The sequence below is a fragment of the Alnus glutinosa genome, chromosome 13 (assembly GCF_958979055.1).
Source record: "Alnus glutinosa chromosome 13, dhAlnGlut1.1, whole genome shotgun sequence".
Lineage (NCBI taxonomy): Eukaryota > Viridiplantae > Streptophyta > Magnoliopsida > Fagales > Betulaceae > Alnus > Alnus glutinosa.
In genome coordinates this window covers 19,049,523-19,064,016 of record NC_084898.1, presented here as the reverse complement: position 1 = coordinate 19,064,016, position 14,494 = coordinate 19,049,523, and the positions used below count along the sequence as shown (strand labels likewise).

General features: G+C 37.5%; 2 protein-coding genes across 9 annotated transcripts; one reads left to right on the top strand and one right to left on the bottom strand.

Moving 5' to 3' along the window:
* Positions 1 to 2,561: 2,561 nt before the first annotated feature.
* LOC133854660 (coniferyl alcohol acyltransferase) lies at positions 2,562 to 4,269 on the top strand. The gene has a single exon (XM_062290905.1). It carries the CDS (start codon positions 2,615 to 2,617, stop codon positions 3,971 to 3,973), a length of 1,359 nt encoding a protein of 452 aa, XP_062146889.1. The 5' UTR covers positions 2,562 to 2,614; the 3' UTR covers positions 3,974 to 4,269.
* A 2,839-nt stretch (positions 4,270 to 7,108) lies between these two features.
* On the bottom strand, positions 7,109 to 13,121 carry LOC133854913 (pentatricopeptide repeat-containing protein At4g19440, chloroplastic). Of its 8 annotated transcripts, none has more exons than XM_062291179.1 (6): positions 12,864 to 13,121; positions 9,773 to 12,301; positions 9,547 to 9,623; positions 9,317 to 9,412; positions 7,269 to 7,409; positions 7,109 to 7,169 (listed from the first exon to the last, which is right to left on the bottom strand). In XM_062291179.1, the coding sequence occupies exon 2, from the start codon at positions 12,293 to 12,295 to the stop codon at positions 9,788 to 9,790; it is 2,508 nt and encodes an 835-aa protein (XP_062147163.1). In that variant the 5' UTR covers positions 12,296 to 12,301; positions 12,864 to 13,121; the 3' UTR covers positions 7,109 to 7,169; positions 7,269 to 7,409; positions 9,317 to 9,412; positions 9,547 to 9,623; positions 9,773 to 9,787. The 8 variants fall into 8 exon arrangements, with proteins under 8 accessions (XP_062147163.1, XP_062147164.1, XP_062147166.1 ...); XM_062291180.1 differs by having other exon boundaries at positions 7,302 to 7,409; XM_062291182.1 differs by having other exon boundaries at positions 9,322 to 9,412.
* Positions 13,122 to 14,494: the final 1,373 nt, after the last annotated feature.

The following is a 14,494-nucleotide window of genomic DNA, read 5'->3' as shown; positions in this document are numbered from 1 at the left end:
GATCCAAGTTTTATGGTATAAATTTTTGCATAGATACCCTTCTAGTAAACCAAACAACATAAAGAGAAAATTTCACTTATCATTCCTGATCTTTTATCAATTTTGCAATCATGCTCTTAAACTTTAAAAAATATTAATTTAGTGTATCCATCTTTCAGTTTTTTTCAATTTCAACGGTCTGTTAGAATTACCTTTTTCTCCCATGAACTACCAACTTTTGCGCAAAGCCCCCACAAATTACCAACTCAACCAAAATAGAGCATTCAACTACCAAACACAATTATTTTCTCTCATTCCGTCAGTTAGAGGGTTAAAACAAACGGTCAACAGGTCACGTGACTGTCACGTGCCGTTTTACATGAGAGCATGTTGGAAGATGGTGGTAGTTCATGGGGGCATGTTGGAAGATGGTGATAGTTCATGGGGGAAAATAGGAAGAAAATGAAGTTAAAACAACATGTGACGGTCACGTGACCTGTTGACCGTTTGTTTTAACCCCTTTGACTGATGGAAGGGGGAAAAATGATTGTTTTGGGTAGTTGAATGTTCTATTTTGGTCGAGTTGGTAGTTTGTGGGGGCTTTGCGCAAAAATTGGTAGTTTATGAGGAGAAAAGGTAATTACCCCAAGATATTATATGACATCTCTGACTCTTGAGTCCATCTTGAAAATTATTCAATTTCTGAGTCTGATTTGAAAATTATTCCAAAACCACAACAAAATTCTGTATTGATCTGTCCGCTTGAGCGTATCACAAATTTTACCATCATTAAAAATACAGACCGATCTAAAAATCTAAACATAAGAGGTCTTCAAAGTTTCATTTAATTTCAGATTGGAATACAGCTTTCTGTCTTCACCTCCTTTATGCTGAGTACATGTCTGCACAAACTACAATCTCCTCTCCAAAGCTAATTCCATGTGCAGCTTGAACATGCTTTTAGAGCTTCTTGGGCTCGAGTATGAAAAGACTTAAAAGTAGAAGATAGAAATTGATAGAAGTACATATTTCTGTGCTCATTATGTAGCACATTGGGTCGCAACCAGGGTAACAACTGGCAGTATTCCCACCTCTCCGTCCCCTATCTCTTCTATCCGAATAGTTAGTGATAAACATCCACTTGATCTTTTTGTAATTATTACTATGTATTTGTTTTTAGTTCTCTTGTTCTTGTTGATGTTGAGCCATTGGTTAGTCATGGCTTTAGTTTTGTAAGTTCTCAAAGTATCTATAAAAAAAAAAATAAATAAATAAAATAAATAAATAAATGGAAAGTTGCTTAAAGTGGGGATCCAAAAGAACTTATAATTTGACAAGATAGTAATGCCAAAGGCTTTGTTTGCTTACCTCAATGAAAGGTGCTTCACAGTTGCAAGCACTATGGTGGGGGTGATAAAAGTGATTTACCATTTTACCCCTGCCAGTTGGAGGTGTCCAGGGTGCCTAGTGCCTAGTGCCTAGTGCCTAGTGCCTACAACAAAAAGCTCCCCAACTCATGGAAACATAATGCCTTCACAAAAAATGACAAAAATTGCTATGATATGCACTTTTGACCCCTACAAACCCAATGAGGCATTCCTCCAAAGCACTTTCAAAGCTTTAATCATCACCATTACTTTCCTTAAGAGAATATGGCAACCCTATTTCAGCCCTGAAATATCTTAACAAAAAAGATCCGCACAAGAACCAGACGTAAGCTTTAAAGATGATCTTCGAAATAATATTTTTTTTGGCTTTTTAGGGGTTATTTTTGTATTTTCTCTCTTCTGAATTTTCTTTACAGCCTTCAATTTTTATTCTGCTTACTATCATACGCTGTAAGAACGATCATAGATAACTCAACTATGGCTTCAATAACTTGATCAAAGAAGCACTATCTTCCCTTATCTTATTTGGGCTGTTGTTGTGATGCTTTAAAAACCACTAAATTGTATTCAGTTTGGCATCAATCATGCTGCCTGCCAAACTTGCCCATTCAATGAATAATCAAGAGTTTAGTCAGTGATGTGATTGTGAACTAAGGCCATGCCTGGAATAGTGCATGTATTTGTATACATAATTAAACGCACTTGTTAAGTCAGAGGTTAAGTCAGTGAATAGAATTTGAATGTAGTGAATAATTTATTTTTTTGGCATATCTCAAAGACATTTGAGTTGATTATATCCTCCATTTTAGATTCTAAATGCAAAATTTTGACTTGAAACATACAATTTGCTCTTATTGTAAAAAATAAATAAATAAAATAATAATAAAACAAAAGAAGGATAATCGTGTTTGAAGAAACATATCTTGCAATTTGTAATGAAATAATAGCTCGAAGGAGAAAAGTATCATAAACAATAGTATTGAAAGGAAGGGGCACCGACCAACGGACACGTGGTGAGAGGATGACCCGCCTAGCCTAGGGACGAATAGATCTTCTAATGTCCGAGGGTCAACGGGCTCTATTATGCTTTAGTGGGCCTTTGCGGGGCCCGAGAAAGTCTTTAGTAAATGGTACCACCATCCACTATATCATATACAATATTTATAGGCCCAATTCGTGCTCTCAAAAGCACCACTACACACCAAAACACAAACTGCTTTTTTCATAAATAGACTGAAGACTTTCTAATGGAAGTCGAGGAGGCTCCAGAGCACAGCAAATTTGAAGTAAACTTCACCGGAAAAAGTATCATCAGAGGTGTAGATCCCTTGCCGGAGCCTCATGTCCTTACCCTCTCAAACCTTGACCTTCTTTCCGGCCGTTTTCCTGTAACATACTTCTACTTCTACCGCACTCCCCATGTCAGCAACTTTGCAGCCATTGTTGACATTCTTAAGAGCTCCCTTGCTGAAACTCTCAATCACTATTATCCCTTTGCAGGCAAAATTGTTCAAAACCCAAATACTGATGAGCCTGAAATTGTCTGTGACAACAGTGGTGCTCTGGTTGTAGAAGCCCAAGCAAATATCCCTTTGAAAGAACTAAACTTTTACAACCTTAATCAATCTTTGCAAGGGAAGCTAGTTTCTATCAGCACCAACTTTCCCGTGCAAATCCAAGTGACAAAATACACTTGTGGAGGCATTTCAATAACCTTCACCTTTGACCATGCACTAGGTGATGCGAGTGCCTTTGGCAAGTTTCTTGTCTCATGGTCTGAAATTGCTCGAAAGAAGCCGATGTCGTGTATGCCAGATCACCGGAGAAACCTCGGCGCACGTTTCCCGCCTACATACCACCCTTCCTTGGACCAAACTTTTATGAAGTGCACCATAGATGAGATAATAAACATGCCAACAACAAGAATCTGGCTTAAGCGCCTTTATCATATCGATGCGTCGAGCATTGACAGGCTGCAGAAACTAGCATGTGTTGATGGGAATAAGAGAACAAAAATTGAGGCTTTCTCAGCATATGTTTGGAAGGTTATGGTTAGTTCCATTGATCAAAGCCATTCAAAGTGCAAGATGGGGTGGTTAGTTGACGGGCGGGCTAGAATGCGCAGAGGAGGAGATGAGAACTCCATGTCAAACTACATAGGGAATGTCTTGTCTGTGGCTTTTGCTGAGGCAAGTGTCATGGAGTTAAAGAGAGGCTCTATCTCTGATATTGCCAATGATGTTCATGAAGCGATTTCAAAGGTGACTAATCAGGATCATTTTCTGGATTTGATTGACTGGATAGAGTGCCACAGGCCTGGGTTAATGCTATCAAGAACTGTGTTAGGCCAAGGAGGACCAGCCCTGGTCTTGTCTTCGGGAAGAAGGTTCCCAGTTGCTGAAGTTGATTTTGGATTTGGTAGTCCTGTTCTGGGGACAGTCTGCTCCACCATAGAAAGAATTGGAGTTGCTTACCTGAACCAGAGGCCAAGTGGTAGGGGCGACGACTCATGGACGGTTTCCGCTATCTTGTGGCCGGAATTGGCCGCCGCATTGGAGTCTGATTCGATTTTTCAGCCCATGTCTGCAGCTCTTCTTCAACTTTAGTGGTGTTAGTATTCCTTGTCTTCTTTCTTCCTCCTCCCATGTTGTTATTGTACGTTTTTTAAGAAAACCAAAGTAGGAGAAATCTGTCTTGGTTTGCTTAACCCAAAACAGTGTATAAAATTCATTATATATAGGAAAAAATGCAAAATTAGTCCATGTGGTTTACCTGATTTGCAATTAGCTTCCCGTGGTATCAAAATAAAATCTGAGGTATGCCAAAAGAACAATTTACTCCCTACACTTAAATGTTGTCCATTGAATTAACAGGTTTCGTTAGTGTGACACTAACTTAAATATGACACTAACTTAAATAGGACACATGTTATAATTTTATTGGCTCTAACGTGTAGCACCTCAGGAACCTCTGAGTTCATTTTGATACCACGGGAAGCTAATTGCAAATCAAGTAAATAACCGTAGACAGCTGAGGTTGTTACATTTGCTATCTCAATGAAACAGAAACGTGTTATCTAATCTATATTTCAAATAATACAATGATAAGATTAGTCAACACTTAAAGAAAGAAGTTCAAGATCTGTCCTTGAGCTGCGTGAGTGTAGCAGACAACATGAGTTTGTCACGCAAAAAACAGAACCAGTGAGAGGTGTGTCCCTAAGTAAAGACATCAGCCACTTGATCAACGGTAAAAACATGATGCACCTAAATGTCTTTAATTATCACCTTCTCACATATAAAATGGAAATCAACCTCTATGTGTTTAGTACGGGCATGAAAAACCGGATTTGAGACAAGGGCAAGAGCGTCAATGTTGTCACATCAAATTGTAAGAGGAGAAGGAATTGAAACATGAAGTTCTCGAGATAACATTCGTAACCAATATAAATAAATGGTTGCCAATGCCATCGAACGGTATTCTGCTTCCGTGCTGGACTGAGAGACTACATTTTGTTTCTTAGCACTCCATGAGATGAGATTTTGTCCAAAGAAAATACCATAACCACTTGTTGTCATCAGGATTTCCAACCCAATTGGAATTACAAAAGGCCTGAAGTGAGAGTGATAAGGGTGTATAGAAGAGACGAAAATCTACAATACCTTTGAGATAGCGTAAAACCCACTTAATTAGCTGCAATCCAATGGAAAGAGGTTAGCGCATGCATATGTTGACAAAGTTGGTTGACAGAGTAGGCCATCTGGCGTAGTCAACGTGCAATACTGCAAAGCATCGACAATTTGACGGTACTACGAGGGACCGGACAATAAATCACTGTTAGTATTGAACAACTTGAAACTCGAGTCACATGGAGCAACAGTTGGTTTGGCGCCAATCATGTTGGCTCTATCAAGAAGATCCAACACATATTTGGATTGGCATAGATGAAGATCAGTAGAATCACATTAAGCCTGAACTCACAAAAAATAGTTTAATGGTTTGAGTCTTCGAGATCCTTCGGTGCATTCAACTATGGCTCTTTTAGGATTTGATTATATATTAATACATATTTATCCTTTTTAGGAATTGTCTATGTTTGCCCCCATCATAGTTAATACTAAAAAATTCGTAGTCTCTCCTCACTGACCTCACATGACTTTGCTTCACTTCCAGCTACCTTCCTACGTGCCCAACTCTTTAAGTACCTCCTCTCTGCCCTCATAGAATCAGCACAACATGAACACTAGGCAAATTTCCTCAACTCTCTCACTCTAATGTCTAGCATGTTTGGTTTTACATTAGCAAGTTTACAAGCTAATTCGTCCATCCATCATTTGAAATTATGTTATCTTAATTAATTGCTTCTCGTTTTGAACGGTACTCAATTTCTTGCTTTATCATTCTTTCGCTCAGGAGTACAAGCATGACATGCTCGATAGCAGCAATCAAGAACTAAGCATACCGTTCTAACGGTAGGGTTTTTCTTTATCCTACGTGACATCCTGCGCATACTGTTCTAATAGGTCTTGGACCGATTTCACTAATTGTTTCTCAAGTTTATTTTTCCTAATCTTCACCTTAACTATTGTTTCTTATTTATCTCTTAAGCCATTGTTAAGGGGTTCTTAATTCTAGTTTAGTATTACAATAGCTGTCTCTTTCCAGAATTTTTTTTTGTCATATTGTCATATATATATATATATATAAACCAGCTCTTATTTTTCATAAAATTTATTTATATTTCTCTAACAAATCCAAATGGAAGTTTCCCTGGTCTTGCATGCTTGAAACCTAGGACCAAGGGCTTTGTGGTATCAATTTCAACAGGAATGGGAAGAAGCCCCCCAAGTTCCTGGGTCTTCTATTTTCAGCAGATTTTCTAGGATTTTTTTACCATTGTTGGGCTTGGTATTTTCTCTTTGTCCCACTTCAGAAATGTTAAGTCATTTTGGAGTATTACAACTTTTATTATAATTTTCTTACAAACTCACGCTCACATAGTAGTATCTTAAAGGTTAAAGAATTAAGCAACAAAATTTGATAGATAAATTTAATCGTTAAATACTTGACGTGGTAAGTACCATGTAGACTATCACGTCCGTTTGTAAGGAATTTGTAATAAAAACCAGAGTACCCCTAGCAATATTCCACCCAATAATACCTTAATATATTTTGAAGGAATCTACTTGGTTTCATCATTTACATTTGAAGCATAATTTGCTAATACATTAAAGAATATTTCAATCCACAATGAGACATAAAGAATGTCTTTTAGAAGAAATTTTACATGGATTGCATTGTTTGGTACATTTGAATTCATCAAATAACAGATGCCTTCTTTGAAGAGAGTACAATGTTACATGCCATCTTACAATCGTATCGTTAATATGAAAAATTAGTGGAAGGATACTGCATTTTTCGAAAAGAATTGCAGAAGCCCCTTACAGTCCACATAGCTTAGAGCCAGCTTCTCAGGGCCCAAGGTAGTAATGTTATATCCCTCGATCCTATTCTATGTTACATATAGGGTCAATCCAGACTTCCTTTCTCACTGTTTTATCCAAACAAGAAATACAACTAATGATTAAAATCATGGTGGAAAAAAAAAAAAAAAAAAAAATTCAAAATCTATTTAAAAAGAAAGAAAGAAAGAAAGAAAAAGGAAAGGGGTATGTAATTATTTTATACATGCCTTTCAGGTACATTCAAGAAAACAACAAATTTTAAGCTGCTGAGATATACCTGTTCAATTCATGAGCAGTATACACTTCCAATTGAACTCCGACCCCATGTGCATAACACCTAAATTCACACCACAAAAATAGCAATAAGCCACATAAAAATATCCATGCCAGAAGCAAGAAGGCAGACAGGAAAGAAAAACAAAGATGCAGCAGGCACCTTTACAAATAATCTTCATAAGCCTTGGACTACCTCTGGATAAGAAAGGAATATCATAGGCAGATCATCCAGGTGCATGAGGACATCAAGCTTCTCATATTTAAGTTCCACCTGGAGGCCACTGTCTGGCTAGAGTGTATCCTATAGAATAGCAAAACCAAAAGGCAAAACACAAAGTCAACCCATTTTAGCACTAACCAAACAAAATGGAAAAAACTGAAAGGATTCTATGGCTAGACAGAATTCTAATAGCAATTCCTCCTAAAACCTTAAGCTCAAATGACATCCCAGTGCCGTCAGGAATCCGATATTATAAGCCAAATAGACAAACAGATTTCTTTTTCCTTTAAGAAAAATAAAAAACAAAACCAAAAAAAAGAAAGAACAGAACCCCTGCAACCTCCACACCCTAAAAGGGAGTGGGTCACGGAGGCCACAACATCCACCACAAAGGGGAGAGACGGAATGGGTTGCAGAATGCCACAAGCTCTATCCCAGAGGGAGTGGCTCAACCCAGCTGACAATGCGAGCTCTTCCCCAAGGCCACTCACTATGTGAGGGGGTCAGTCACGGACATTGCAACCTCCCCCTAGGGGGGGTAGGTTGCAGACGCCACAACCTCCCACAAAGGGGGTGAGCCACCACCTTTATGAGAGTGGAGGTAGGTCCATGCCACTCCCTCTGTGAGGGGGTGGAGATGAGGTGACCCACCTCCTTCGTGAGACCACCCACAATCCCTTTACCCCTTACCTTTTTTTTAGGAGGATTACTTTTTTCGGCAATCTTTGTTTGGGGTATATAATTATAATTCTATAAGGGCTCCATTAAAAATAAAAATAAAAAAACAAAACAAAAAACTATATGGAATCTGTATAGACTTAAATGGAAGCATCTATTTGGTAACGATGAAAAAGCACAAGGAAAAATAAGAAAAAATTGAAACCACGAGGAGTAGTTTAATAATGACCTAAAGCACAGTGACTAATTGAGTAATTCTGCCTAAAATTAATTACTGTTATTTCCATCAACAATGGTTATCATTCTTGGTGCTGTTGTTCTTGCATAATATCCAACAAAGAGAATAGATTCTTATTTAATTCTCATTAAACATGGCCAACTTCAAGTATCTTAAAATGAGTTTTCGGAAGAAAAATGAATAAAAGTAAAGAACTGAACTTTAAAAGTGATGTGATGATAAGATCTATACTTCCTTTTCTTTTTCTTTCCTCACCCCCCCCCCCCCCCCCCCCCCACCTTTTTTTTTTTTTGAGAATTTGAAGAACTTCAATACGAGATTGTGATGAAAGAACAGGCTGGAACTCACGACTCAAGAGCAATCATGGTTACAAGAAATTTGAACTCAAAGAAATAGAAAAGGTAGAAATCTTTTATAATTATTCCATAATAGTCCTACATTTCTCTTTTTACATAATTATTTTCTTTTTACTAGTCCATTAGGATCCTAAGTTGCATAAATGGACACAAAAGGGAAAAAGATTGTTTTGCATGCTAAATTAAGCAAAATAAAAGCCACAGGGTGGTTTTTTTTTTATTACCTTTTCCTGGTAAGTAACAAAATTAAACAAAAAAGAAAATAAGTGACAAAGCCATAGTAAACAAGACATATACAAGAGAAACACACAAGAAAAAGAGAGAAAATCTAAGATAAAGTTACCAAAAAAAAAAAAAACTCATGAAAGAGAAAGAAGAGGATCCACTGATAGTCCTCACCCAAACTAAAAGTGCTCTTGAAATAGAGATTTCAATTTAATCACTTAGAATCCAATTCCCTCAAAAGGTTGGGCATTCCACATTCCTATCCCTCCAAATACTATTCAAAATTCAATTGGACTATTTTCAGGAACCGTTATTTATCACAACAACAGGAAATATAGCTTGAAGCAGCTAATAAACTACCAAGGAAATCACAAAATAAGCACATTGAACCGATTTAACTATAAACAAAATCAGCCAAAATAGGGCAGTTGTGAATAACAACGAGATGAAATTGAAACATTATGGAAGCAACCATTAAGCCAGCAAAGTACCTTACACCAAACCCCTGACTGAAAGGATAATCAATGAGCCGGTGCCATCCCATGGTCCACAAGCAGCTACCTGAAATCTGTTACAGCAAAGCCTACCTACACCAATCAATTACAACTGAAGGGTGCTGTCTATGGACTTGAAAATTTAATTGAAATACACTTACTGAAACAAGATGACTGCAAATATGATAGATAAAAGACAATGATCACGAACAAATGAAGCAACTAACCTCTAAGGTTCCAAGATCCTACTTGAATCTGGAAGAGAAGGTTAGCAAGGACTATCCACAGTCTACAATCAGCTTCACTAAGAGAATAATAAAATCAAATAACATGTAAATAAAGCATATCCAACTGATAACATAGCAGAATAATCAATGTGTTTAGATAAGTTGAAAGAAAGATTTATCGCAATATAAAGACAAGAATATGTCAAGCACAAATTAAGAACCAAACCTCTAGAATTCCTGATCAGTCTTGATTGGCAATGGTTGAGGGCTGATGCCAGCCATGAATCAATGTAGTATATGTAATTTCATCTAAAGAGAGTCCTCCATCGGACATTTGATTGCATACTTCAAATGCTTGATCTATCTTGTTGTCTTTGCAAAACCCATTTGTCAAGGCATTGTAAGTGACAGCATCAGGGAGAATTCCACTTTCTGCCATCTCATGTAGAAGCTTAATCGCTTCTTTCATATTACCCAATTTACAATACCCATCAATCATAACAGTGTAGGTAATTTTATTAGGACGTATGTGACATGAAGACATTTCCAGCAAGACACTTTGAACATTATCCATCTGGCCTAGCTTACAATAACCGCCAATTAGTGCGGTATAACAAATGACATTCGGCAACAAACCCTCCTTTCTCATTTCAACGAGAAGGTCTTTTGCATCCTCAACACGGCCAGTATTGCACAATCCATGTATTAGAGAAGAATATGTGTTACAAGTTCGTGGAATGCCCTTGCTTTTCATGTCATCATGAAGCTTAAAAGCTGCCATCATATTCCCATTTCTACAGTACGATCTGATTAGTGTGTTATAAACAACAGAATTTAGCTCTACTTTCTTAGTAAGCAACTCGTTGAATAGTTTTTCACCCTCTTCAATTCTGTTAGCTTTACAATATCCATCTATCATCACCCCATATGTATAAACGTTAGGAACCATACCATTTCTCTTGCACTCATCCCAAAGCTCAACAGCATCATCCACTTTACCCATATTACACAACCCATGTATTAGCATATTGTAAGTATAGGTGTCTGGTTGAATTCCTCGCTTAGTCATCTCTTCCCTTAACTTAAAAGCCTCCTCCACTTTTCCCTTTTTGCAACACCCCAAAATGAGTGTGTTGTATGTAATCCTATCCAGTACCAAACCCCTCTCTAGCATCTCTTCAAGTAGCCTAACAGCTTCTTCCATGTTGCCTGCTTCACAAAGTCCATGAATTAGAGCATTTGAGGTCACTATATTGGCTGGAAAACCTTTATTCAATAGCCCAAACCAAAGTTTAACTGCCTCTGAGTGTTTTCTATCCTTACAAAGTCTAACAACCAATGTGGTCAGCAACCCATCACTGGGTCGAGAATTTCTTGAAAGCATCTCCTTGATGAATATTAGTGCAGAATCAAACCTAGACCTCATACATAACCCATGAATGACTGAAGTATAAGCCTCCTGGCTAATAGATAACTGTCTCAATAACATCTCCTCTAAAACATACTCAGCACGTTCAATATCATTATTATTGCAAAACCCCATTATAAGAGAATTGAGAGTCACTGAATTAGGAGTTAGCCCCTTGGATACCATATCATCCCTTATTTTCAGGGCCTGACTAATATTTCCGGTTTTACAATACCCGCCAATCAATGTGTTATATACAACCTCATTAGGGACAAACCCCTTGTACAACATTTCCTTCAATATGCAATTTGCTTCATCAAATTTCTCGAGTCTAATAAAACCATTAATTAGTACACTGAATGTTATAAGACTTGGGTTCACATTGTTCCTTACCATCCTCTCTTTGAACTGCAATGCCTCATCTAATCTCCTGCTCTTGCATAGCCCATGAATGATATTATTGTATGTAACAACATTTGGAGCAATACCCAACCCTTCCATTTTCAAGAACAACCCAATAGCATCTTCAACCTTCCCTCCCTTACAAAACGCATTAATTGCAGTACTAAACAAGTAAACATCCGGAGAAACCCCTCGAAACATCACTTCAAACACTTCATAACTCTTCTGAAGCTGATTTGTATTCACCAAAGAACTCAACAAAAAATTGCAAGTCTTCAGAGAGGGAAACATACCCTTACACGCCAATAACTGAAACACATCTATAGCAAAACCTAAACCCAGATTCTTAAATTGGGTGCAGCAAACATGTACCAATAAATCCAATGCCTGAACCCCAAGAACCCGCTCAGATGCCGAATTCAAATCTGCCATCACAATGGCAATCTCAATATGCCGGTTCTTGGGGTTGGCATATAAAACAGGCACTTTCCCATCAAGCAAACGGATCAAAAGCAATCTTGCAGGAGAAACCATGTTCGATACAATAAGCAAACGAATCAAAAGGCAATAAGATCTCACAGTAAACCGAAACTTAAAAGCTTCAGACGCAAAATAAATGAAATTCAAAGCGGTTTTGGGGTTCACATTGGATTTAACAGAGAAGAGAATCCTATCAAAGTCGAAAGGAGACAAATGGGGCATGAGTTCTTTACACTTAGAAGAATCTAGAGATGGTTTTGAGAGAATAGAAGATACCCAGTTGTGTAAACTCTGGTTGGAAGGCTGTGGATGGCTCTGGAGCTGTAATGGCGGCGGAGGCTGAGGCTGAGGAGGTTGGTCCTGGTGGTGGTGGGAGGTGGAGGTCACGCAGGTTAAGGGGCGCGTGACGGGGTAGAAGATAGGTGTGGGTTTGGAAAAAGGGAGCCTCCTCAAATCCATTGAATACTGCAAAATATTAAACATAATCGGAATATTAGAAGCTTAAATCGCAGGTAACAGAAAATTCTTGACTAAGTACAAACTAGAGCCATTATTTTCATAAAAATATTTATCTTGACCACATTGATACGTAAAACTTTTCAGGTTGAAGTAATATCAATTACTTTAACATTGTGATTAAATGCATGCCTTCTCTTTCTCTCTCTCATAGTATTCATGATGTTCACTGCAACCAAATGGAGACTGAGTTTTACTGCTTTAGAGCAAGAGAGAAAACCTCAACTCAACTAATCTACTATGTTTATCTTACTCGATCTCTCAAACCCCAACAGAGCAAAAAAAAAAGGCTTATTTTTTGTCAAATTTTCTCGGCAACCAAACAAAACCGACAAATAATTACAGTTCCTTAATCCAAGACATCATCCCGTGCAAAAACCAAGCAGCACAAAACCTAAATAAATATATAAAACAGACAAGAAAAATAGCTGAATAAAAATTAAACATAAAATATAATATGTATATATAAAATAGTAATGGAAACAAATAGCGAGATTTACAGAAAGCTAACCCAAGGCGAGGGCAGAGAAATGAGATTACGGAAAGCGTGGTTGTGGTTTGTGTTTGGACACGCAGTTTAAGAGACACTACATGAGCGTCATGATAGCCACGGCAGGGATAGGAGCCGCGATTTGTGGATACGCCGGTGACGCTCTGCCCGTGTTTCGCGCGGTCTTCTCCGTCGTCTATTGCCTCACAATCACCCCAATGTGATGTGCCTCCACCCTCCACCCTCTGGTTCTTCAATTAGACTACTTTCTCACCGGGTTTTAGTTCTTTTTTACGTTGAGACCGTTTTTAATTTAATGGGATAAATTTGAAACCTATGCACAAGCACGAGTAATTTTACAAGATTTTTTTTTTTTTTTTTTTTTTAATAGTGCGACTTTTAAAATTATTATTTGATAAAAATTTAATAATAATAAATCACAAGTTCAATAGTAATTTTACAAGTTATTTTATTATTGGACGAATGACTTCTAGCATTATTCTATTAGCATATGTAAATCAAGATTATGAGTTGGTAGAATGCCCTACTGCTGCTAAACCGTCGTCGATTGGCAACCGACTTTTGTCAGATGGTACGCGAAATAAAACACCGTTTTGACCTCGGTTTGGTTTGGTAGGCGGTAGAGATTTTTTTAGGCAGTTAACAAAACTGAACCGATTCAACTAAATCATGTATATTTTTTTTTCCTTATTTTATTTGAAATCAAAACATCGTTTTGAACCTTAGAGCATTTGTTTAGCCCAAAAAATAACCAATTTTTGCCCATAAAAAATAGTCTTGACTCAATATAAAAAGTTGATGGTTAACCGATTAACCGACCGACATGTAACCAACTTAACTGTTTTAATCGAAATAGTTAGAAATTGTTACTCTCAATATGAAGTCAATTAATTAACGAACTATGGTGGGTTGGTTGGCGAAAATGCCTCTACTATTACTGATTTAACTGATACTCAGTCCAAATCAAGATCTTTGTTAAATTTTCTATCCGTGACTAAAAAATACATAATTACAATTTCACAACTAAAATTATAATGTATTTCTATTAAAACATATTTACAAACATAAAGTTGACCATGGAAACCGCGACCGGGAGTCTACCCCCATGGCGTGCCATGTAAACCCACCCCTCGGCGAGAAAAGGAGTTTGTGAAGGGTAGGTCATGAGGTCTTTACAATTGAACCTCATACAATACAAATTTTATAATTCAACTTTGTATCACATCAATCATATTTTTCAATCATTCAAAAAAAAAATTCTAAGAAGAGGAGAAGGGAAGAAAATTTTCGAACGGGACCATAAGTGCAACCTCAGCAACCCACCTCTCACAAAGGCAATGGATGTGACCTCCGTGAGGGGGTCGTAGGGCCTCTATGACCCATTGTCATGGAGGTCTTGGAAATGGGGTTGTTGGGCCTCTTTGATCTCCACCTTTCATAAAAGTGAGTCTCAATTGCCAACCATAGGAGGAGACCCCCATGTAGCACCCAGCATAAGCAAATACTAAAAGAAAATATAAATTAGAGATAAATAAATAAAATAATGAGTTGGAGTCCATCCTCATGCCTCGAAAAAAAATCCATTAGCATATGAAGCCTCCATTACCTATAAAACATAGATAATTTATAAT

Bases quoted from the DNA above. Each gene is read 5' to 3' on its own strand.
- LOC133854660 (XM_062290905.1), top strand. From the start codon at position 2,615: ATGGAAGTCGAGGAGGCTCCAGAGCACAGCAAATTTGAAGTAAACTTC.
- LOC133854913 (XM_062291179.1), bottom strand. From the start codon at position 12,295: ATGGATTTGAGGAGGCTCCCTTTTTCCAAACCCACACCTATCTTCTAC.